The 26,810-nt window shown below is 31.6% G+C and overlaps 1 protein-coding gene across 1 annotated transcript; it reads right to left on the reverse strand.

The window, feature by feature from the left end:
* Positions 1 to 8,363: 8,363 nt before the first annotated feature.
* Positions 8,364 to 26,775, reverse strand: LOC143067252 (uncharacterized). The gene is made up of 12 exons (XM_076240363.1): positions 26,589 to 26,775; positions 25,176 to 25,258; positions 18,301 to 18,409; positions 17,919 to 18,018; positions 16,994 to 17,233; positions 16,322 to 16,488; positions 15,817 to 15,927; positions 14,150 to 14,259; positions 12,915 to 12,988; positions 12,325 to 12,401; positions 11,698 to 11,729; positions 8,364 to 10,388 (listed from the first exon to the last, which is right to left on the reverse strand). Exons 1-12 carry the CDS (start codon positions 26,688 to 26,690, stop codon positions 8,504 to 8,506), a joined length of 3,090 nt encoding a protein of 1,029 aa, XP_076096478.1. The 5' UTR covers positions 26,691 to 26,775; the 3' UTR covers positions 8,364 to 8,503.
* Between the last annotated feature and the right edge of the window lie 35 nt (positions 26,776 to 26,810).

A 26,810-nucleotide genomic window follows, 5' to 3' on the forward strand; every position in this document is an offset into this window, starting at 1 on the left:
TCTAATTGAAGTTTACATTTGATTAAAGCACTGATGTGATTTTATTAATAATAAATAGAATACGTTCCAATGTCGGGTACGTAAATGTGTCGTTTCCGATTTGATTTATCTTTTACCTTGAAATATACAAGTTCAGACCAATCTTCCAAATTAAAGATAACAGCACAGGCATATGTTTATATCAATTTAAAGTAGACTTTTCAGAAATAGAAACTAAAAATTATATTGATCATATTTATTTTAATTTTACTGAACAGTAATGTTGTTTGTATATCATATTTAGTGGCATTTTTATAGATCTTGTATCAAGGATTTGTGTAGTACTATACAAATCTATGCATGTATTGATGATCATTTCTTACTATTTACAGTGTGTACTTAAATATGAAAGTCTGACTTGTTGTTGACTATAATTCTTGTTGATCTTATTTTGCTTCAATTACATATGGATAGTCGACCTGACCTACACCGTGATGGATAGAAACATTGAGTGGTATAGATTTTCTTCTATGACCACTAGTCAAAATCTTTTTTTGAGAACTCTGTCCCAATAGCCTGAATCCTCTAAACGATAAAAATATGCCTTTTAAAATTTTTTCTACCTTTTTATACTGCGATAAGTCATAATGTTGGTTATTTGTAAATCTCATTTGGACACATTTTTTGTAAATCTTGTGTTGATGATCATTTTTGCTGTTTACAGTTTGTATCTACCTACAAATGTCTGATACATTATTCAGACAACTGTTGACGTTAATACTTTATAATCATATTTGATATTTCTTGTTTTTTAAAGTTTTTTTCTTTCCACCATATTTTTGGACAATTGAAAATGTGTAAAAGTCGTCTCAATGGAGAAATCAAGTAAAGAAGATTTGATTGACAAAATTCTTACATGTTATTGAAGACTTTATTTTGCTAAACATAAACTGGTGGTTTATGAGATTGGTTCTTTTAAAAATTGAGGTTTTCAGAGGGATTAATTCAATATATATATATCTAGTATTGATCTAAATAAATACTAGATGCTCATCAACTGCAGACATTAGTTGTCTTTTCTAAATCATAAACTGTGTGAAAATCATGTCATCTAAATCTATTGGCACAGTTGGAACAAAGAAGCTAACTATGCATGTGGTTTTCTATGTTGTGATGTTATACTATTGTTTCACAAAAAGGGAGAAGGTTAAGTACCATTAAAACATTTAATCCCTCTGCAAATGTTTGCACCTGTCCTAAGTCAGGAATCTGATGTACACTAGTTGTAGCTTGTTTATGTAATTTATACGTGTTTAACGTTTCTTGTTTTTTTTATATAGATAAGACGGTTGGTTTCCCATTTGAATGGTTTTACACTAGTAATTTTGGGGCCCTTTATAGCTTGTTGTTCGGTGTGAGGCAAGGCTCTGTGTTGAAGGCCATACATTGACCTATAATGGTGTACTTTTATAAATTGTTATTTGGATGGAGAGTTGTCTCATACCACATCTTTCTATATCTATGGGTTGTCTTGGTTCAAAACTGTAAATAAGGTTCCCATGATATCCAAAGTGGTGTGCTAGATTGTAAAACTGAACAATCAAAGAAATCATGGAAAAGAGATCAAACCTGTCGTACATGTGAACATTACAACGATTTTCTAGACCAAAATAGTTTATCTTCAACTTTATAAAAAAATTACAACTTACAAAAACCAGATGCAGGGTGCAGCTTTGTACGACCGCAGAAGTCAAACCCTGAACAGTTGAGACAAGTATCAACACAACATCCAAGCTTGATACAGCTCTGAATTTGGATTGCTATCAAATTTTTGACATAATATGAGTTTCTGACACAAAACAAATGTCAAGATCTTACAAATCTATTAAAGATTTCTTCTTATAACTTTTCAAAAATTTGGAATTTGAGAAATTTGAAAAAAAAATAATTGAAAACAACTACCACCCCCCTTTTTATTGCAATTAGTCCAAAACCTGACATTATACATAATATACAAGTAGTGTAAGGGAGGTAAATCCGAACATACCCAACATTGTATGTTAAATGTTTTAGAATTACCTCCCTTACACTGCTTTTAAATTGTCTGAATTGTCCATTGACCAGAAATACCTAGTTTTTCCCCTTTTTTGCCCCTAATTTCGAAACATTTTGAGCCATAACCCCCCCATAGACAATACTAACCATCCCTTCATGGTATGAAAACTTGTACAATTTCAGAGAGATTCATACACTTAAACAAAAGTTATTGTTTGAAAACTACACAAATGCTTATTTTGGGTCCCCCTTTTTTCTAAACTGTTGGGACTATAACCCCAAAATCAATCCCCACCTTCCATTAGTGGTATTGAACCTTCTTGTAAAAATTTATAGAGATCCATACACACAAGTTATTGTATGTAAACTAGAAAAATGCTTCTTTTTGGCCCTTTTAATTTTTGCCCCTTATTCCTACATATTGGAGAAAATTAACCCCAAACTGAATCCCAGTCTTCCCTGTGTTATGGTGAAACTTGTGGTACAATTTCAGAGAGATCCATACAGTTACACACAAGTTATTGTCTTGAAACTAGAAAAATGCTTGTTTTGGGCCCTTTTTTTGCCCTTTATTCCTAGACTGTTTCCCCCATAACCCCTTAAAATATATCTCAACTTTCTACTTAAGGTATTAAACATTGTGGTATAATTTCAGAACAATTGAAATACTTATACACAACTTATTGTTCTGAAACTAGATAAATGCTATTTTTGGGCCCTTTGGGCCCTAATTCCTAAACCTTAAGGACCATGACCCCCAAAATCAATCCAAAGTTTCCTTTTGTGGTTATAAACATTGTGTTAAAATTTTATTGATTTCTGTTTACTTATACTCAAGTTATTACATGTATCCGGAAACCATCCGTTTTTCGGAAAACGTTGACGACAACGTAATACCAATACACGACCTCAAAAATTTTGCGGTTGCATAAAAATTGTTTCTTTTACCTACAAAAGTACTTTGAAAGAACTCTTTTCTCCTTAAAAGAAATAATAGTACTGACATCAACTGATGAATTTACGGATACAATTTCAGTTTTTCAGCAGGAAAGCTAGAAAAGGGATATTTGCAACTAAATCTAGGTTTGATGTTGGTAAGTTCATAAATACATTATCTAAATTTTGTGTGTTTAATGTTAATTGTCCTGTCATTACTTCTCATTTTTTACTGTAAAATAATGCTGTTGGTTTTTTTTTTTTGGGGTGGGTGGGGTGGGGAGGTGAATTCAGTTTGTTGTACTGGTCATTCAGACACCTTTCATGACCAATCTTATTTTTCATTTATATAAAAACGTGTTCAAATAACTTTCCTTAGATGCTGCTTCGACACAATATTATTATTATTAAAGACTAATATAAAAGACAAAACACTCTCTTTGTAATAATTTTATGTTCACAAATTATCAATGGAAAATACATGTACATGTACATGTAACTTCCCCTGCACTTGAAACATGTACATTGTACATTAAACTGCTCCTTCATATGAGAAAAAAATAATCAATTTATGTTTAATACAAGAAACTTCATGATTATGTTAGGATTACACACTTGTGTTTTCAAACAGAGAGTAAATGAAAGCTTAAACAGAATGAAATATTTGCCATATGTTTGCATAACTAAGTAATGGTCTTTTTTCTTCAAAAATTATTTATAACTATTTCTTATTATTGTATATTTATTTATAAATGCAAGGTCTTTTGGGGGAGAAAATAAAATCATCTCACTTCTAGACTAAGAAGATATATAAATAATTAATTTCTTTTTTAATTATTGATAGACTGTAAAGTTAAAGTATGCATAAATTTTGAGTATGCATAAATTTTAAAAAGACAAAGTGCACACTCAAACACACATGTCTGTAGAAATTATATTATTAAGAACACATATGGCAAAGAGAATAAAAAATAAATATCATTCTCACATATTTACATACATATATACAAACAAATCATGTGATATGAAAGTCAATATTCAAAACGATCTATCATTCCATTTGAAAATAAATTTATCTTTTCAAAAAAACAAACACTCCAATATTTTACATTCACTCCTTTCAAAACCATTTTGTTAGTTTATCTGTTCTATCTAAAATTATTTAGAAAAAAAATCAAACTCCAAATAAAAAGTTTACAACTAAATTGATTGAATGAAATTTTGCTTCTTATTGGGATAGGAATTAATTCAAACTGTTTAACTTTTAAAATATGAACCAAATTTTTAAAAAAATCATAAAGACAAATGGATATCTTTTTTTGATAAGAAATTATGAATACTTCTGTTTATGACTGAATAATTAAAAGAATGAATTTCTGATACAGGAAAAACACATCTCAAAGGACTGTTTAATTCCATGAGAAACCAAATGAAGTAACAACTATTATTATAGGTTACCATACCATCTGACAAAATTTACCAAATACATGTATGCAGTTTTCTTTTAGTAATGTAAACAGCTAATTTAAATGATAAAAATGTAATTTAATATTTCAATAACAATAACTTTTGTGACATTAAATCTTGTTAAGCTGACAAAATAAGCATCTTTTTCCCAAAAGGTTTATTTTATACATGTTGAAGTAAAAACAACTCAAAATTAATGTGTGATTCTTCTTATACTATAGTATTGATCTACTAACCCAAAATAAGATTACCGGTACATAAATATTAAACTTATAACAGGAAAACTCAGTGACTTATTTACCTTGATAAACATAAGGCTTTACACTGTTCATGATACATGTATCTACCAAAAATCGCCACGATATCGCCATGATATAGCCTTTTTGTGCTCATGTGGCGTAAAGCAACCAACAATCAATCAATCAATGTATCTGCCAAGTGCCCAGAATCAGTTGTCCCCTTAATCATCCTATACCCTAAACGTAACAAATCAAACATCTTAGTAGCTGCACTATGGTACTCGTATATGAGTGAAAATGACAAACCTTATCCTATATGCATCAAATGTGCTCTATGATCTATAATTTATTATGTGTAAAAATGTTTTAAAAGCTCACAATGTAATCTATTTCATTGATAACCCAATAAATTACAAATCATTATTACTATGTACAAAACAGCCACAGTTAAATTCTCAATATTTTGATTAATATCTTTCCAAAACTATTTGAATGAATGTTAAGCACTGGAAATGAATTTAGTTATGGTTTTCTTTCAAAAATCTCTAAGAGCAGTAGCCGAAAAAAAATGGCACAAAACTTCCATATGCACAAAATGACAATGCGAATTACACATATTATGGAGCAATTTTTTGTCCTGTCAGGTTTCATAACATTCAGATGAAAACAACTAGTGCATTTCAGTCTATAAACATTTAGGATGAACATGCAGATTTTCCAGGTAACTAATCCCAACAATTACAAAGACATATTCAACCTTTTAGTGTAGTGATAAAGATAAATTAATAAGAAGAGAGAACTGCAATTTAAACTCTTTCCCTACTATGACGTAAATTATCATTAAATACAAGAACAGATAGAATGGAAAGATCTTTTACCACCATATGATTATAAACACATATATAGATATGATAAATGGTCAAATTAAAAATACAAAAGGTGACAGGGCCCCTATTGAAATACCTTATTTCTAAGGTAACAATTGATGGAAAAATAGTTCTGCACTTGTGTGTTATTTCATATATACTAAAATAATGCAATGATTCTATGATAAATTACAATGTTAACTTTCAAACCAATGTGGTCATAAATTTGTCAAAAGCACCATTTCATATCAAACATTTTTACTATTACTTTTATTCTCCAATTTTTGCAATATTCTTCTACAAACATGTGTTCTAATGCATAGTCATGAGAGAAAAGAGGTAATATACTGTATTTAATTTGAGACATTATTTACTTCGGTCATTTTTTACAATATAACATCTAATAACTTCTTGCATAAAACTAAAAATTTTCATATGCATCTATTAAAATATAAAAGTATTTAGAGAGGTTCAAAATCAACAATGTTCCAAAATATTTTTTATGTATATTGAAAGACATTTGCTAAAGTACATAATTTTGTTTTAAAGGTGAAGGTGTTTAATGTTTGTGTGCATGATTTTGTGATAAAATAAGCATTCATATAGCAGGAAACAGGTGCTCTTGTTTTTTTTAATATGTTTTGTATACAAGTGTCAAAATCTTCTATAAATTAACAGGATCTCTTTTGAGGTGTATTTTGTGAAATTATAAAAAGAAAATTGGAGGTTACCGGGCACATTTTTGGATAGATGTTAAATTGAAACATTGGAGGAACTAATGATAACAAAAAGATCATTGATAAATCTAGCGGCTCTAACCAACATTCTTTAATTAAAATTATTATTCATGGACCAAATATTTGCTCAGGATGAAAATGCAATTCTTACACAATTTAATTCCTAATCTGCAATAACTAGCTAACTTAAATCCCAACTAATGTAATAGTTTAACAGATAAAATGCTCCTAAAATTTCAGTTTAAATTTATACAATACCAGTCTCTGTGGAAGAAATTTAAAGCACTTTATTTCCCTATTGACCTGTGTTATGTATATATTCATCCAAATTCTGAGGTACAGGTTGGTTTTGTGCCAGGTATATCAAAAAGGTACTTAGAAAGCTTAATAACATAGAGAACTTCTTAATTTATAGATCTTAGAGGGGAGCACACATTACATGTTAACCACAAAGGCTTTCATTTTAAAATTCAATGGACATCATGGTTTCTGCAAACATAGAAAAAAAAATCCCATGTATATCTTGTAACATCTTCGCTAGCCAAAGCTTGAAGAGAGCGGGATAGGATCATAACCCTTGGCTAGCGAAGATGGTCTTGATATAGGCAAGATAATTGCTTTCTAGATGTCTTTTTGATATTCTTGTTGTTTGGTTGCTGCCTAACATATCTTTTATTCATCATGTTCATATTATGAAAACTTAAAGGGTATTGGTCAATACCATTCGAAATAAGCATCTAAAAGCCATGTGTTTAAAATAACATTCATAAACACAGAATTGGCAGCAAAATGCTCCCAAAAATAAGTTTTTTGAGCAACAAATCATCAAAGTTAATGCATTTTAATATGAGAAATTTTAAAGACAAAAGTGTACATTTCTGTTAAAAATAAATTAAATAAAAAAAAAATTAAAATTACAAATAAAGAATGAACAGGTTCTTTATCATCCACTCATACAATGTGTTATATGGTTATTAGACAGTTTAGGCCAGGATTTTTTAATTTGTTGGTTTACAGATCCGCCGACCCGATTTTGCCAATTTCCAGAATAAAAATAAAATTGACTTTTCATGCTTTTTTATTCCCGCAAACCCTAACAAATGCATTATCCCTGAAAAATAATTAAAATATTCTTTTTTTATGAAATGAAATGCATTAATCACTAAAAAAATTGATAACACTTTCTGCTGTGAAAAAATAAAACTTCTAGTTTACGTTTCTAAAAATAGACAAATCAATTATAACTGACCTTGAAATGTTTTTGCGCAAATAATTTTGTGGAACGAAACCTGTGTTTAAAACCAATTACATAAAAAGTTCGTTTTCCTTATTTGTCATCAATACATAAGATGCATCATCTCATAGAAATAGACTTGACTTGTCCAAATGTGGACAGGTGGAAGACATCAAGTTAAAGTCATGAAAGTACTAAATATTAACATCATTTGGAATTTTCTTGTTTCATAGATAATAAAAAAATATTGTCCATTTGGATAAAAAACGGGAATGCATGACAACAGATTAAGGATGTTTGCTCCTCCACTTTTTGAATTTTTGCCAGATTTTCGGGATCCTCTGGTTATTTTCGTACGATGTTTTTACATTAATTTCTTTATCAGTTTTCGTGCTTGAAGGTCATTATTCACCAAGTTTTCTGGAATTGATTAAGAGCACGCGAATCTGTTTTTTCTTGTTTGTGAAATGCTGATTTAATTTTGTCTTTGTCGGTGCACACATACACACATGCCCCCCCCCCCTTTTTACAGGAAATTATTAGACAACGTTATGCGATGTTTATGACAGCTGAGCAATAATATTTCATCAAACTAAAATTTAAGAAATAATGACAAAATAGCATAACTAACATATTGTTAGAAAGGTGAAATATATATATCATTTATTTTGCATATTTTTATGTCTTGAAAGATTTTTTTTTGATTTTTTTTCCCCGACCGACAGACCTGACTTTTTCATGGGGAAAATCCGTAAACCAACAAATTAAAAAACCCTGGCCTTACACAAACTATTGATGGTCCAATATACTGTCATGATGTCAGAATGCTCCATATTTGTTACACATAAGCATACACTTTGTCATGCTGTTATTACATAGTTTACACAAAGTCTTGATACACAGTTTACACAAAGTTTTGATGATCCAATACAGTCATGAACTCATGATGTCAGAATGCTCCACAGTTGATACACATAATCATACACTGTGTTATGTTGTTATTACACAGTTTACACAAAGTCTTGATGATCCAATACAGTCATGATGACAGAAAGCTCCACATTTGTTACACATAATCATAGCTTTAAGATTACATGCGCAATCCTTGGAACCATTATTTGGAACCACTTTTATATTTTGATTTGATTGAGACGCCACCTTGACAGTATTGTGTTTAGCACTGAGTTGTTGAACCAATTGAGCGGCACTGCAAACCACAATTTTTGTAACTTGTTTGTCACCTGACTGAGTGATCTGATTGGCTGAAGCAGGTCTCTGAATTAATATTTGCGGAGTTTTATGACCTGATGTGGTAACAGTGCCACTCTTGGATAAAAAATTCAACTGTTCTGGTGTTAGATTTAAAGAAGTGGTATCCGTAACAGAAGTCTTTGGTTGAAAAGGTGCACTTGATTCATTCAAACCAACACTAGCAGAACGTACCAGGTTTTGTATCTGCACATTATTTATTGGTGGAGCACTTGAAGCTCTGGCTGGTGATGAAGAAACAGTACTTAAACCCTGGGATGAAGATATCAATTGCATTAACGCTTGGTTTGTCAGAGTTGTATTTCCGGCTGGTATTAGGAACTTTGTGTTGGTTCCCGGTAAAGTTACTACACTTGCAGGTGCTACTGTCGTTGATGGCACACGTGTCACTGATACCACATATCCTCCATCTTTAGCACCTGATATCGGTTTATTTGAAGCACTAGTATTTACAACACTTGTAGAAGTCTGAAGATTTGAAGATGTGGTCAGTAATAATTTTGAGGCACTTATGTGATTAGCTAAAGGTACCAGTTTAACTGGTGATTGAGATTTCAGGTTCATATTGCACATTTCTGGAGCATTTAGTTGTGGATTCTCAGATTGAAACTGAGCCATTGTTTTTTGTATAACACTCTGACATATTTCCATTGACCGTTTGATATTTATTCCACTCACACTAGTATTTTTACATATCTCCATTGATCGCCTCAAGTTAATTCCATCCTTTGTTAGCTCCTCCTTCTCTTGATCTGATGATTTGACAGGTGTCTTACTTCCTGGTTGAAGAGCCGGTTTATTAACAGGCGATTGTTTTTTAGCCAGTATAATATTTGGGATGTTTGATGCTTTACTGACAAGATTAATAGGAGATAGTTTTTTACCTAGCATTATATTTGGGATATGTCTGTTTGGTGGACTCTGTATTGGACTGTGATCACTTTGGGGACTTAACTGAACATTACGCATCTGCACTCTTGCCTTTGTCTGAGCTTTGATTTGAGCTAATGTTCTTGTTCCTTGAGAACGCACAGCATTTGTCACTTTTATCTGAGCAAGCGTTCGTGTCTGAGCTGGGGGTCGAATAATTGGAATATTGTGCAGTATAGAGGTTGTTCTTGGAGGCTGACTCAAAGAAGCTTGAAGAGAGGTATGTTTGATGATAGCAGGCTGCGTTAAAGAGGTAGTCAATGCTGATGTCAACAAAGAAACTTGAGGTTTTGATGATATTGCTTCTGACACTTCTGTTATAACTATTGGATGATTGTACGTGCCTATACTCTGTGTTACAACAGGAGGAGGAGTCTTTGCTTTTTTAATCGGACTTACACTAGCAATATCATCCTCCTGTTTAATCGAAGGCGACACAGGCCGTTTGACTGCATGCGACTCACTTTTATGCTCTTTATGAACAACTTTTAATAACAGTCCTCCAGGAGAGTCATGGTTGTCTTTTAATCTATTAACAGTCTGAAATATTGACCTTTGTTTCAACATGTTAGCTACAATAGTAGCCTTTTTAATCTGAGGTTTCCTACTAACGATCGGATGTGGCTCTGATGTTGGTGAAGGCATATCAGCTTTAGGAACTTCATGCTTGATTCTCCTGTAAAACATATGTATGATATTTACAAAGGTATCAAAAGTATTTTTTTCTCATCCAACACATAAAAAATATATTAAACATAATTCAGAATTTTGTACATAGTACGCATGTCATGGTTTTAAGTGTTATTTGGTTTCTATCCCACATGATTTCATTTTATATCTAGCTCTTGTAACAGGTCAATTTTTGGAGCAGGTCAATTTTTGGATTTACTTATGCATGCATTTTGTTTGTGCTGACTGTTTCTCATGAAGAAACCAACAATTTTACCATTCTGAAACAACTCAAAAGGAAATAACTTTGGAACTCTGTTATTGCAGTAGTAAATTAAAACAACCTGCATTTCCTGGAAGGAAGTCATGTAACAAGTCATAAACTCACTCCATAGCAAACTTAAGATAACATCCCGAATTAGTTTACTAATCAGCAGTTTTTAAAAGCATAGAAGGTAATCAGTAAGCAGAAACTCAATACATGTACCAGTAAAATCTATCATGTTTCAACATCCTTTTGTGAATGTGAATACCAATAAAGCAATTAAGGATGTAATTATGTGAGGTTTTGTAATAAGTGTCAAATGTTTGGACTCCTTGGTGTTTTTCCATACGATACATGGTAAACTATTTTGCCCCATAACACCTATTTATTTTTTAACATAAGACTTAATAGCTCATAAAAGGTCATTTGACAAAATTTTAGCAGATTCTTGATTTTCTTTCTTTTGATTTGAGACCCAAATATAAGTTAAAAGTCCAAGTCAGCCTTTTCCCGCCATATTTTATAAATCAAATATTTCGAAAAGGGGCTCCATAACCTATCAATATTTTTTGCTAATTTAGATCCTTAACTAATACTCTTTCAGGTTAAAGTATCAATTTTGAATTCTTGTTTTTTTTTTTATTTTACCTTAGATGACCTTAGTACATCCTTAAGCCGAAACAACATGATCATTTAACAGAGAATTAGACAGTACAATTCAATATACAAAGCTGATCATAGCAATTCTAAATTTGTCAATTTTGAAACTGGCAAGGATGCCTGCCATGCTTTTCAATCAATAATTCACACCAATTCAGAACATTATTGAGCTATTTATTTTTTTTTGTTCAACAAATGCACCCATATATACCATTATTTGCAGTTCCTTCGATAACACATAATTCTTATAAATGCATTGGTTATCTCTTGACAATAACCTTTCGTTTATGAGCACTATGATCATATAGTATTCTGCTGTATGTCCTTGTACTGAGATGTAAAAAACATATTCTGAAGTCATATCTATTCTAGTTAAAGACACAATACATACCGTTTACCATATACTGGTTCAAAGTGTTTCACCTGAAAATGACAAATGAAAATATTTTGTATCAACTTTGCAAATAATACATAAAAGTCTAGAAGTATAGATTCTAGGTACTGACATTGTTTATCATCTCAATTGGGTGTTATAGTGTTTTTTTTATTTGTCTTGGTATATTTTTACCTTTACTGTTTTTGTTAAAATAACATCCCATCATTATTATGGTCATTTTTTTTTTCTTCTCCTTAATTTATACTTATGTACTTAGTCTATAGAGTGTCTACATGCCATTTTTTTTCCTTTGGTGAAATAGTTATTTGTTTCTATATTGATTAAGACTATAACAGTGTTGACAGCTGTCTCCCAATTTTTGACATTTTTACCTGTCTGTTTGTTTTGTTCACACATTGTAATCAAAATAATGTGACTGTCATACAAGTGAGAGGTTTAGTTAGCTATAAAAGCATGTTTAATCCACCCTTATCTACATAAGGAAATGCATGCACCAAGTCGGGAATATAACAGTTGTTTTCAACTAGTTCAATATGCATGAGGTTTTGATTTTGTCATTTGATAAAGAACTTTTCATTTTGCTTGGAGTTTTTGTTATTTCACTTTTTTCTTAATACAAACCTTCCAAGGATCTAATCTACTCTGCTCTCTTTCCTCATCCTGTTTTAATCGGCCTTGATTTTCTGGAGTCAATTCTCCTGTAAGCCAGAACAAAATAAATTGAAACTCATTATGGTAGAAATTGTTGCCTATACTTAAGACAACACTAGTTTTTAGATAATAAATCCTTATTTTCTGAAATGCAAAATGCCTTGGTCAAAGGTTGTCTCACAATTAATAACTAACTACATAGCTTAAATAATAATTATTATTATTCACAAAGCGATACAATTAATACAGGAAAAAAATTATAATGTTAAACAGAACTTTAATATATGTCACATAATGTGTGAGTACGTCAAAAGTAGGTTATATCTATAATCTCTGATGATCAGTTTTAAAGAAATAACAAGCTGAAATCCACTTTAATATATACGCCCAAGTACACTTATAATTGTGTGTAGGAAAATCGGTTGCTGACGTTCAATATTGTGTATGTGATGACAATGGACAGGTGATCTAAAATTAATAAATTGGTAAAATGACTATAAGATTTATAATGAATCCACTGGATGACATTCAGTTTTTAACTGTTAAATTTATTTACTAACCATCTGCTAATCTTTGAGTCCACTCTTGACATGCTTTGGCAAAAAACTCATTATTAAAAGCTGTACAACTTAACCTACAAAAGAAATATTAGTTTAAACCTATCATCCAGAGAAACTGTTCTTATATAAATATCACTCAGACTGGGTCTAAGGGTTGCCTTGAATTGCAGTGAGGTGGAAATTTGGCCCATGTTGTTTATTTTTTTTTTTTCATGTACTGCAGTGATTTTGATTAAATAATTGATTTGTCTCTCAAGCTGTGAGAAAGTCATACAAAGGACAAGGTACGATAAGGCCGGTTTTTGGCCCCTTATTTTCTCATTTTTCAAACTTTGTTTTTGAAAGCTACTTATCATGTTAAAATATTCCCTAATGCTTGAAGTTTGCTAGGATGAACTTCAAAACCACTAATTTAAGGATATGGGTGAGGTGAGGGGGGCAAACTTTCTGTTATTATTCAAACATTGTAATTATTATTCACTTTTAGGGTGTTTTGCACAATAACTTTTTAGTTTTTAAGTGCCTGCGCCAATGTGACCCAGGATTTTTTTAATTCGAATGTCATTAGCACTTTTTTTGCTGTCTAAATCGATGTAATTTTCTCTGGGTCACGTAGGTGTACCCTATTAAATTTTAAAAACAATGACCAATAATCGTGATTTTCCCTTTGTTTTGGCGTTTTTGGTGCCCTTTAACCTCACCCATTTTCTGAAATCAATGGTTTTGAAGTTCAGCCAAACAAACTTCAAACTAAGGGAATATTTTAACGTGATTAGTAGCTTCCCAAAACAGAATTTGAAAAATGAGAAAATAAGGGGGTGGGGGGCAAAAACAGGCCTTTTCGTACCTTGTCCTTTCCTCTTGCTTCAGATTAAATTTCTTTCTGTGTGCTACATTTTCTGGCTTGTGTCATGAATTTATTCAACATATTCTATATTAATCATTCATTGTTTCTCCAGTAATTAGCAAATTTGAAAACTATTTCTTAAGTATTCCATTACTTAACTGATTGTATGCTTTCATCAAATCAAACTTAATCCAAGTAAACCTTTTGGACATGATATATGATGGAAATTAAATGTCTATCTAATGTCAGACTGCATTACAGAAATCAAATGGTCAGAAATTAACTCATCATAGATACCAGTCATGATTTAAATTTTGAACACCACAAACTTTTTACCAGCATATCTACAAAGACAAAGGTAAGAGAAGTAATATGTTCTAGTATCTACCTCATTCCACTGTCTTTGCCTATACATCTATCACATTCAGGTAACAGTTGAAGTAATTTGTACTGGTAATTTGGTGGTAACAAATCAAATGTATGTCTATCAATCAAAGTCTGAAACAATGCAAAGATTTAAAATATAAATAAACTCATCATAGATACCAGGATTTCTGTAAGTTAACATACAAGAGTGCACACACTGAAATGTCTCGCCTTCTTTACTAATCATTGATATTATGTTGATAGTCCTCAGTATAAAGCTTTATTACAACTGCCACATAAACTTAACATTAACCAAGATAGCTAAACAAAGACCAATGAACCATGAAAAAGATGTCAAAGTCAGATGAACCATGCCAGGCAGACATGTACAGCTAACAATGCTTCCATACAACAAATATAGTTGACCTATTACTTATAGTTTAAGAAAAACAGACCAAAACACAAAAACTTAACTCTGTGCAATGAACCATGAAATTGAGGTCATGGTCAAATAAAACCCTCGGGACTTACATATAGATTATAAAACATTTCCATACACCAAATATAGTTGACCTTTGGCATATAATATAAGATAAAAAGACCAAAACTCAAAAACTTAACTTTGACCACTGAACCATGAAAATGAGGTCAAGGTCAGATGACATCTGCCTGTTAGACATGTACACCTTACAATCATTCCAAACAACAAATATATTAGACTTATTGCATAAAGTATGAGAAAAACAGACCAAAACACAAAAACTTAACTATAACCACTGAACCATAGAAATGAGGTCAAGGTCAGATGACACCTGCCAGTTGGACATATACACCTTACAGTCCTTCCATACACCGAATATACTAGCCCTATTGCTTATAGTATCTGAGATATGGACTTGACCACCAAAACTTAACCTTGTTCACTGATCCATGAAATGAGGTCGAGGTCAAGTGAAAACTGTCTGACAGACACGAGGACCTTGCAAGGTACGCACATATCAAATATAGTTATCCTATTACTTATAATAAGAGAGAATTCAACATTACAAAAAATTTGAACTTTTTTTTCAAGTGGTCACTGAACCATGAAAATGAGGTCAAGGACATTGGACATGTGACTGACGGAAACTTCGTAACATGAAGCATCTATATACAAAGTATGAAGCATCCAGGTCTTCCAACTTCTAAAATATAAAGCTTTTAAGAAGTGAGCTAACGCCGCCGCCGTAGCCGCCAGATCACTATCCCTATGTCGAGCTTTCTGCAACAAAAGTTGCAGGCTCGACAAAAACTATGGTTTGTAGTCACAGAGACTTATCTAAAATTACTAACAGTTGTCCCATTGACATTTTCATTCTACATCTTTTCTACAACATTTTTATTGTTGCAAGTGCCAATTTTTGTGATAATTTGGTGAGTTTTGTTCCATTTTTGACTTTTGAAACATAATTACTCTTAAGACACTAGTATTCCGCCTTAGCTCACCACTAAATCAAATTCCACAAATATCTGGCATTATATCTAAACTTTCCACACAAAATTACTTTATTTCAAAAATGATAAAGCAATAAGGGAGATAATTACAAAAGTTCAAAACTACAAATGTTCTGTAATTTGTCATTAATTTATTCTCCATTCCAGTATTAAAGACTAAATTTTTTGATTCTACAGCTAAGCTGAGAAACTTACCCTTAGATTTGTTGTTACAAGTATGGAATCAGGAGTTTCTAAGTCTATACAACCTTCTTTTGTTTGGGCTATTTGAGCAGCATGGCTTAATTTCTTTGTTCTTTTCCTTGGCTGGAAGAAAAAATTTATATCAATTAATATACTATTTATTCTTTTTTTCACCAAAAATTTGTCTCGTGTACATAGGAATCAGTTTTTTATTTAGTTTTCTTTATATACCATTCATAGTTTATATTAATTGAAGAATAGACTTATGCATTTTCACGTAATAAATATAGTAATATCATTTAAATGTTGAAACATACAATATCACACAGTAAACAAATATCAATAAAAGTCCTGTAGGAGAACTAAATGCTTGCGTGAGAAAACGTCATCAACTATGTTTTTTACAATGGAATAAACGGGAAGATAACGCATACACAAAGAATGCAAAGTATTGGAAATAGTACACATGGTCAAAGAAGCCAGATGACCTATAAAAGTAAAATAAATAATACGCTACCCTCATGCTAAAACCAGGAATACCAGCTAGAATTTCCCTCATTGTTTGTGGTCTCTGAGATTGTGAGCTATCTGTTTCTGAGTCCTCAGAGTTTTGATTACCATTCTGCTGTGGTATATCATCAGCAACATCTATTATAATTTCTTCCTTTGGTTCTTCTTTTTTCTCTATAAATTGAAATAAAGAAATGCATTAAAGGCAGCTAATTTTCAATATTACATTTGATTGCACTCTAACATATAAATTCACAGATAATAAATAAAGCTTGTATTATATTTATTCGCTAATATCTATTAATATATAATGACATCGAATTCTACAAGAAATTTTCAAAGAGAACACTGTTGAATTATTCATAGCATCAGGGGAGTTTACTCATGATTTTAGAAGTTTTAACACAGGGTAAAGGGTGGTGCTTGATAACTAAACAAAACAATTCCACAGAATAGGTATCTTTCACTGAAAATGACAATAAAAATAAGAATTTAAGAATATGCATATAAAATGCTATGTAAACTCTATGAAGATGTAAGGTTTACAATCTTAGATATGTACATGTAATCTGTAATAATATTAGGTCAAATATATGTTCTTTCCACCAATCATTCACCACCAAGTTATGAAACAGATGTATACTTCCTAAACAAATAATATGTGAAATATAAACATTACCCTCTTTAGGTGGCGGTTGAATGGGTTTTATGATAATCCTTGGATATTCTAATTTCTTTTTCTTCTGTCTTAATGATTGTCTTATGCTACGACGTAAATTTGTTGTTTCAATGTTATTTTTGTTCTCTCCATTAACTTGAGGGGGTAGATCCATTTCACTAGCATCATCATCGTCTTCATTTTCTTCCTCATCTTTCAGGGGTATAGTTGTTATACCACTGGGTAATTTAACATATACCACTGAAATAAACAATGTACATATTTAAACATTATTAAGGCTGTTTACAAAATTCTTCAGCGAAGAATACTGTAGGTACTCAAGTATAAGTCAATCCGCTTATAAGTCGGATGCCCTTTTCAGCTTTATAATCTAAGGATTCAGTCTTGACCTGCCTATAACATGTATAAGTCGGTTTAAATTGGGACTTTTTTTTTGCAGCAGACAGTAACTGATTATTGGTAAAATCAAGAAATTAGAAGTTTTTCTAAACTGAACCTCTTCGGGACTTCAGATTTTGTTAGATTTGACAGATGTTCAGGTTTTATCAGGTTAACAATGTACACAGTTGGATATGACAGTGCTTATAAACATGTTTCATTTAATCAGGTTTTTGGTTTTATGCAAAATTCAGTCTAGTCAGTTTTCACTGTATTACAATGTTTGAACATTAAAAATGTATGACAGAAACTTTGAGGGCACTGTAAATTATAACAGTGTCATACCAACTGACAGTTTTATCACATTATTTGGTGACCAATAACCAAAAAGTATCAGTTTCTGACAAAAGGGCATTGAAATTTCTGGTCATGATAAATTTCAAACCTGTTTAACCAAAAACTGGTATTCCATTTTAGCTTATTAAATTGGTCAATCTGGCAAATATTACCATTTTTACACCATTAGTGGTACAAGCATAAAACTTACAATTTTCTTTTTTCTGATCTGGAAATGTGCTGTCTGTAATTTGTATATCTTCATCTTCTTCTTTGACACTGATTACTTCAGAACCGTCTGGCAAATCACTCTAAAAAGAATACATAGAAAGATAATTTATTTAAACAAATATATTTTTTTTCCTGTTCTACGTTCAAAGGCAAACTTAACTTGTTTGCCACCAAACCATACTAAAGTTTCATCAAAATTTTAAAACGTCTTTTTCTGACTTCACGTGGCAAAAAGGTGTGCAAAGTAAACATAGATATCAACTAAACACAAAATTTAAACAAGAAGGTATTAAGAAAGAAATGCTACATTTTACTACACCAAGAAGATATCCTTTTAAAAAATCTTAAATCAAATTACTTACTTTTAGTCCGTAAACATCTGCTCTTCCATACACTTTATAAAATACACTGTCTTTGCCTCTTGAGTTGGTATCCAGACAAGAGTTTAAACATGCTAATGGTACTGAACCACTGAAATAAAAAAATACACAAACACATATATTTCAAGTCAATGTCTTCAGGAATACTTCCAGTTTCAATAAAAAAATAAAGACATAAACTTAAGATCTGTGAGCAATCTAACTTAAAAATATCATGGAACTGAATATGTTTTGGTAGAAAATCACCTTGCATTTTAAAAGAGGTCATAACATATCTCAACTTAGGTGTTCGCATTCTTGTTTTTTGGTCTATTGGTCTCACTTGCAATCATACAAAATAACCTTTTTTAACATCAAGTTAACTAGAACACACCCGCGAAGTCGCAGGCATATACAGCTTGTGAACTGCTGTAGGGTGATTTTTTGTAATAAAAGATATTCTGTATGGAGAATTTCATAAAAGGTATCAAAAGCCCTCTTCCTATTTCCAAATTCCGATATTTGTTTCCTTTCTTTTAAATTCAATTATTTTCGTGTTTCGTGCCTCGGACCACAATTAGTCTTCTCCTTTGCTACAATGCATCTTTTGATAAGTGTCAAATTAAATTAAAAATTTGCACCGCTTCAAACATGAAATAAATGTAACTGCTTATATATAGACCATTATTCGTCTAATAAAATATGCTTCTAGGACAATCCACAAGTCATGTAAGTGCTTTTTTTTTTAGAGCCTTATTAACATGCCAATGGTAGGATATGAATCTTGTATAAATGACTAAGACCGACTAAGGCCAATTTGAGGGTAGTTCGAGGGGTCCTGATCCCGAAATCCCGGGTTTAAAAACATGAAATCCCAAGATGCAGAATTTAACGAAATTCATATCCCGAAATCGAAAAATATATTCCCGGATCCCGTAAGGAACAATGCCCAAATTCTGGGTTTAAAAACACAAGACTCTGATGTCCCGAAAAAAGTTCCTGCCTCCCTCTAAACTCTACCTTACTTTCATTTTTGCAAAATCCCTACTTTCACTTCCAACAATAAATTTTTATGACCCATTTATGGGCATTATGTTTTTAAGTCTGTGCATCTGTTCCTTCGTCCGTCCGTCGGCCTATCCCGCTTCAGATTAAAGTTTTTGGTCGAGGAGGTTTTTGATGAAGTTGAAGACCAATCAACTCAAAACTTAGTTAATATAGTGCCGATGTGGCATCCGTGTACTATGGACACATTCTTGTTTCCACATGTTTTACTTATTTTAGTATATATTCAACTGGTATGACCCCTTAAATAGTAATATATTTCAAAGAATACTGCAGACAGAATACAGAGAGACTCTATATATTAAAGTATTATAATTGTTGTTTACATGTAGATAAACGCGAAAAATAATTGTCCTCTCTAAGGAGGTATATATAATAGTTGTGGTTCTGGCGATCTAAACACCATGATATGGAGAACGTCTGATTGGCTTATTTATCTTTTCATTTTTGTTATCTATCATACGATTGGTTGTATTTGTGCGTGTTTCAAACCGGAAGTTTATCTATGACTAAAAGTCAGTCTGATGATGGAATCAATATTCGGACTCTTTTTTTGTTTTTCTCCAAAAATAACACAATCTGAATAATAAGAATGGATGACAAATGCGACTATGCATGTTACATATAGAACACTGCAGAGGCATGATGATTAATTTATCTTGGAAGGAAGAGAAGCGACACACAAAATGAGGTCTTTTCGTTTACTAGTATAGATGCTCAAGTTTAATTACATGCACTCCAAGTTATGGGAAACAACTCATTTTATAGACACTGTCATTCAGCAAAACACATATTGTACTTCAGCAAAAGACATTTTGTAATTTTTCAATAAAACCCATGGGACATTTTCAGGAGATGAACTTAATAAGCAAATCATATAAAATAAATCTGTCAGTTCAATTATCTCCCTTCTGGGACCTTTCGTGATTTCGAACAACTATTATTTTGTAATTTAGAATGAATATAAATGAACAGTTTTTCCACCCCAGGGATCTTCATGGCCTGTTTAACGATGACGCCCCGCCATTGTTCAAATGTCTTGCGCCATCGTCAAATGACCCTCGCCATTGTTAAATTGTCTTCCGCCATCGTTCAAAACTGTTATGGTTTTTATAGCCAGACCAGGGCTTCCAAAACGGTCATATATTCCGGTCATTTGTATAATGTCCGGTAAAAGTCCGGCTGGGCAAAGCATGAAACGGTCATATACTTTTTAGTTTTCAAGGCTTTTTCGGTCATTTTTACATAATTCACGATCTTTTTGACCCAACCTTTTGCCTTTAACATCAACACATTTCCGGTCATAAATGTGACATGATGATTAATTACTATCAAAACAACACCTACTTCAATACTTTCTAATTTTAATCAAGGCTAATTAGTAGTTGGACAGCTGAAATCTACCTGTTCAGGTGACAGGTGAACTATGTTCAGTACCGGACATCGTATAATTGGATCGGTTTATTCACAATTATTTTCTTACATTTCAGCGGTTTGTATCTAATTGATTTAGTCCAAAAGATTAAAATTATTAGAAATTAGTTTATCAACATGATTTGATGAAAAATTTAAAAAGGTTTTATATAAAAAATCGTCAGAACTACGTCGTATGAACTAGAACGCGTGTGCGCATGTGCACAGGTGGGAAATTTAAAAATGCATCCTACATTTCTTTAAAAATGCTAAAATTATCATTGATACCTGTATCTAACGTTCAATTCAATTATTTTGTTGAAGAAATAATGTGGAAAGAGCTTCTTTTCTCAGTCGTGCTTTGTAAACGTACACAGATTTTACGTATCCGTTTATGGTCCATGTTTTACCATTGTCAAGTCAACATCCGGTTGAAAACGAAAGTAAAGTTTTTGACAATGTCATTTTGCACAAATAAAAAGTCTAAGGCAGATATGAGCACGCTGATGTGCACACTTTGAATGATGCACTGCCAATTTAACAGTAACATCCGAACATCAAATTCATATCATATCAAAGTAAAGTTTAAAATCGATTTTTTTTTAATGTAATGTCAATCATTGGAATGGCCATCTGATTACCATAATTGCCTTTTGTGACTAAGTCTTAAGAGATTAAAATCGGGATCAGATATGAAATGTCCGGCTGGCTCAAATATTTTTTGGAAGCCCTGAGCCAGACGCTAATTTTTTTGGCAATTATAATCAAATGCATGTAATTGCATAACCCTCAGGCTTTTTTTATTTTGTAATTCAATACAGTTCTTAAAGCCTGAGGGATATATGGATTAAGATTGCTAATCACTTGTACCTGAGCTTGTACAGGTAGATCAACAAACCGGATCTGAAGATAGTCGATTCATTTGTCGAATTATTCCACTAAGTTTCCGCACATGCTTGTGATAATTTAGATTAGATAAATAAATTATTAATCCAGTTACAAAGAAAACAGTTTAACTAGTCGAACACATGCTTTTATTTTGACTTACGCAATCAGCATCTCCCTTTCTTAAGAAGCACAAAATAAGACGTAAATTCATCGCAAATAACTCGAGGACTGCTTTATTGTAATGATAATATTGAATTACTTTAAAAGTTAAAACTTAATATTTCCTGTAAAGAAATATCGTATCGTTATTCCGAATTCACTTCGTAGTTTACAATCAAATTGATACATCCTTGTTTCCGGTTTCTATTCAGACTCGAAAGATGCATGTTGCATAGCATCAATTTGCTGGATAAAGTCATTAAAAACCTTTTCATTTGTCAACGTTTGCTTTACAAATCTCATTAACCTTTAACATAACCCGTACGAATTGTTTTGTAGTTGCTGCAAATCAGCCATACCGGTAATGGGTTCATGACTTCTGAATTTGAGTGTTCGTAAAAACAAGCTCCACATGATTTTTAACCCCCATAACAATTACCGAAAATAGCAAGAAAACTACATGGGGACCTTCATGACAGCTTTTGGTCATTCTCAACTAAAAGGGGGGGGGGGGGGCATGAAGGCTTTGCCTTTAAATGGAACGGCAATTAATGAAAATATTTATACTTCTATTCATAATGAAAATTCAAATAAATATAATTTAGATAAGCAATGAATTAGCATGTTCATCTATCCTTATGTAGAGGGATGAACTACTTCCAATCATGCTACACTGTGCAGTGTAGACACGGTTTATGATGGTGAAAGTTCCTCCATCGTTCAATTTTCATCCATGGAGATCACTGCCACCCAACAGTTTTAGTTAAATACAATTGTGGTAGTGTGTTTACAATATGGCATTATCCTGTTGAATAGTTTAACTTTTTTTTCATATCTTTGTGTTCTTTCTTTTTTGATATTGAAAATTCAACAAAAAGCAATTGGATAATAATCAAATATATCCAATATAATTATGTTTAGTCTTAAAGTCTACTCAGTTGATAAATTTCAAATATAACCAGATGCTCCGCAGGGCGTAGCTCTAAGCTTTATACGACCGCAGAGGTTGAACCCTGAACGGTTGGGGCAAGTATGGACACAACATTCAAGCTGGATTCAGCTCTAAATTTGGATTGTGATTAAATAGTTGACACAGCATAGGTTTCTGACATAGAATGAACGTGTTCTAATGAACTTAAAATTTTTGTTTTCTCTTAGAGCAATTCACTATGCTGTTGAATATTAATCCTCTCAAAAAAATTTTTGAAGAAATTTTCTTTTTTATTTATGAAATTTCAAATGAGAAAAATTGAACCCAATTTTTTTAATCACATCCCCCTTTCCCTTATTCCAAAACTAATCTCAATTAAAATTTCTAATGGAGTTTGCAACAATAACTACTCATTTAAATACATCATAAAATATTAAGATGTAAAAAAACTGCTTGTTATCACTGAATGGTAAAGATTATTTTAATTTATCAGTTGGTAGTAAAAAGTGAATATACATTGTATATTGTATATAACAAAGATTTAAGTTGATTCTGGACAAAGAAAGATAACTCCAATTAAAAAAAAATCTTGCTATTGCACAATATTTTGCAATTAGATATTTCTTGCTTACTATTCTGGACAAAGAAAGATAACTCTAATTAAAAAAAAATTTGCTATTTCACAATATTGTGCAATTAGATATTTCTTGCCATTGCGCAATACTGTGCAATTGAAAAGACTTGCTATTGCACAATACTTAATGTAATAATTTTAGATCCTGATTTGGACCAACTTGAAAACTGGGCCCATAATAAAAAATCTAAGTATATTTCTGATATTATGCAGGAATTATTCTTTCACAGATACCATGTGGTTTATTTCAGCAATGGTTAAATAAGTGTACTTTTTTTGTAATGTTTTATATTGATATTTGATCAAATAAGTTTATCAATCTATGTTTTTTGGATTCAGCATATCAAAGAACCCCAAGATTTCAATTTTTGTTAAAATCAGACTAAGTTTAATTTTGGACCCTTTGGACTTTAGTGTAGACCAATTTGAAAACAGGACCAAAAATGAAGAACTACATACACAGTTAGATTTGGTATATCAAAGAACCCCATTTATTCAATTTTTGATGAAATCAAACAAAGTTTAATTTTGGACCCCGATTTGGACCAACTTGAAAACTGGGCCAATAATCAAGAATCTAAGTACATTTTTAGATTCAGCATATCAAAGAACCTAACTGATTCATTTTTTGTCAAAATCAAACTAAGTTTAATTTTGGACCCTTTGGACCTTAATGTAGACCAATTTGAAAACGGGACCAAAAGTTGAGAATCTACATACACAGTCATGACAGTTAGATTCGACATATCAAAGAACCCCAATTATTCCATTTTGATGAAATCAAACAAAGTTTAATTTTGGACCCTTTGGGCCCCTTATTCTGTTGGGACCAAAACTCCCAAAATCAATACCAACCTTCCTTTTATGGTCATAAACCTTGTGTTTAAATTTCATAGATTTCTATTTACTTATACTAACGTTATGGTGCGAAAACCAAGAAAAATGCTTATTTGGGTCCCTTTTTGGCCCCTAATTCCTAAACTGTTGGGACCTAAACTCCCAAAATCAATACCAACCTTCCTTTTGTGGTCATTAACATTGTGTTTAAATTTCATTGATTTCTATTTACTTAAACTAAAGTTATTGTGCGAAAACCAAGAATAATGCTTATTTGGGCCCTTTTTTGGCCCCTAATTCCTAAACTGTTGAAACCAAAACTCCCAAAATCAATCCCAACCGTTCTTTTGTGGTCATAAACCTTGTGTCAAAATTTCATAGATTTCTATTAACTTAAACTAAAGTTATAGTGCGAAAACCAAGAAAATGCTTATTTGGGCCCTTTTTGGCCCCTAATTCCTAAAATGTTGGGACCAAAACTCCCAAAATCAATACCAACCTTCCTTTTGTGGTCATAAACCTTGTGTTAAAATTTCATAGATTTCCATTCATTTTTACTAAAGTTAGAGTGTGAAAACTAAAAGTATTCGGACGACGACGACGACGCAGACGACGACGCCAACGTGATAGCAATATACGACGAAAAATTTTTCAAATTTTGCGGTCGTATAAAAATTAAGTTGTCCATTTTCATTATGACATACATGATTATTTTCATGAAAAACATAATGGGGAAACATCACAATGTTCAAAAGGTTAACATATTTTGCCATATTGGTTTTATACACCATGTATAACATATAAAGAGGGAAACAGAAAATACAACCATTACTGAACAGTCCAACAGACCAAACAAACCACAAACTCCTCACCAAGCAAATAAATAAATAATACAACCTGCAACAAAAATAATAATAAAGTGTTGAGGAACAGTTTTTCAATGGGAATTACCTTATATCCTTTAAATTGTCATCTTTAATTCTTTGAAGGATTGTTTTACAATTCATAGGCGTCTGTGGATTACTTTCCAAAACCTGAAAAATAAAAATAATATTTCTGATATTATGCAGGAATTATTCTTTCACAGATACCATGTGGTTTATTTCAGCAATGGTTAAATAAGTGTACTTTTTTTGTAATGTTTTATATTGATATTTGATCAAATAAGTTTATCAATCTATGTATATGACCCCTCAATGAAGAATTTATGAATTCTCATTGTAAACAATTCCAAATATGAAGACACTCAGCCCAGTCATGCTGGTGGTGGTAAAGTTATATATCACCATTAAAAAGTACCTAAAACAACAAACAATTTCTGAAATTATTTATATTATTGAAGATTAACAATATCAAATATTATTATAAACAATAGTTTATTTTGTATGATATAAACGTTCATTATTAAATCTAAAAGGTTTACAAACTAATTATTCAAACAAAATACCTGTAAGCTATTCGTCTTATAAGTTGCAGTTTTCTTTTTCAGTTCAACGTGGAACTCAACTGACATTTTCAAATTGCAGTTATCCTTTTTTTCAGATTATTATAAAACTCAACAAACATTTTCAATACTTTTGTTATGGAGTGGAGCGTGTTTTCCTGATTTATTTTGTTATATAGAATCCAATTTAACAAAGAAACAGATTGATATAAGCACTTGTTCAATGTTGCTGGTTTTTCAATCCTATTTGCCATAATGTGATTTTATATTGTATAAAAGAACAAGAATAATTTCTTTTCCAATTAAAGGGCCCTATAAAAAGCTTTCATCATACTACATACAAATACATAAGATTAGACATAAATTTACATGTAGTGTAGGATGCTTGTATCGCAGGGTCACTCAAAAAATATCAGAGTTATCTTACTTATCTGTCAATCTGATGATGCTTATATATTGGCATGTATAAAGGTGCAATCTGATCTCTAGGGGAGAGAATAAAATATATAAATAATGGCAAAGACAGATGTTTCCCATCTCCCCCAATTTCAAAGTTTCATTTAAATCTTTTACACTAAATGAAATAATTACATGTAAAACAGACACAGATGCATCAGATTTAAATACTTTGCTGTAACCACAATACACACATGTAGAATATACATTTTGTTAGGTGAACTATTTCAGTATTTGAAATCCAATTTTTAACATGTTTGATGCAATGCTAGTCCATTATGTTTGTAATATTTCATCTTAAATTAACTTATCTGGTATAAATCATGAAATAGATAATTATCTTATGTGAATTCAAGTATAGTTCAATTATAGTGAATATGCACAATTAACCAATTATAACAGAAAGTAAAATGATGAAAATCGATCAAATAAAAATCTAAATTCTGTCTAAAAGGTGAGCTTACAATTTTCGCAGCCTCGATCCATGTTCTACTTTTCTTCTTTTTAAATTGTTTATCTTTATTTGGGTCCGTCTGCATTATGTTTGATTTGTCATAATCAGACATATGGATATAATAAGTCTAAAATTCAACTCATCAACAAAAAGAAAATACTTTTCGCCATTTTGCTTTGGTCACGTGACATTTTGTCAAATACCAATGAAAAGTCACGTTACAAATTTGTCC

Source organism: Mytilus galloprovincialis, chromosome 1 (genome assembly GCF_965363235.1).
Source record: "Mytilus galloprovincialis chromosome 1, xbMytGall1.hap1.1, whole genome shotgun sequence".
Taxonomy (NCBI): domain Eukaryota; kingdom Metazoa; phylum Mollusca; class Bivalvia; order Mytilida; family Mytilidae; genus Mytilus; species Mytilus galloprovincialis.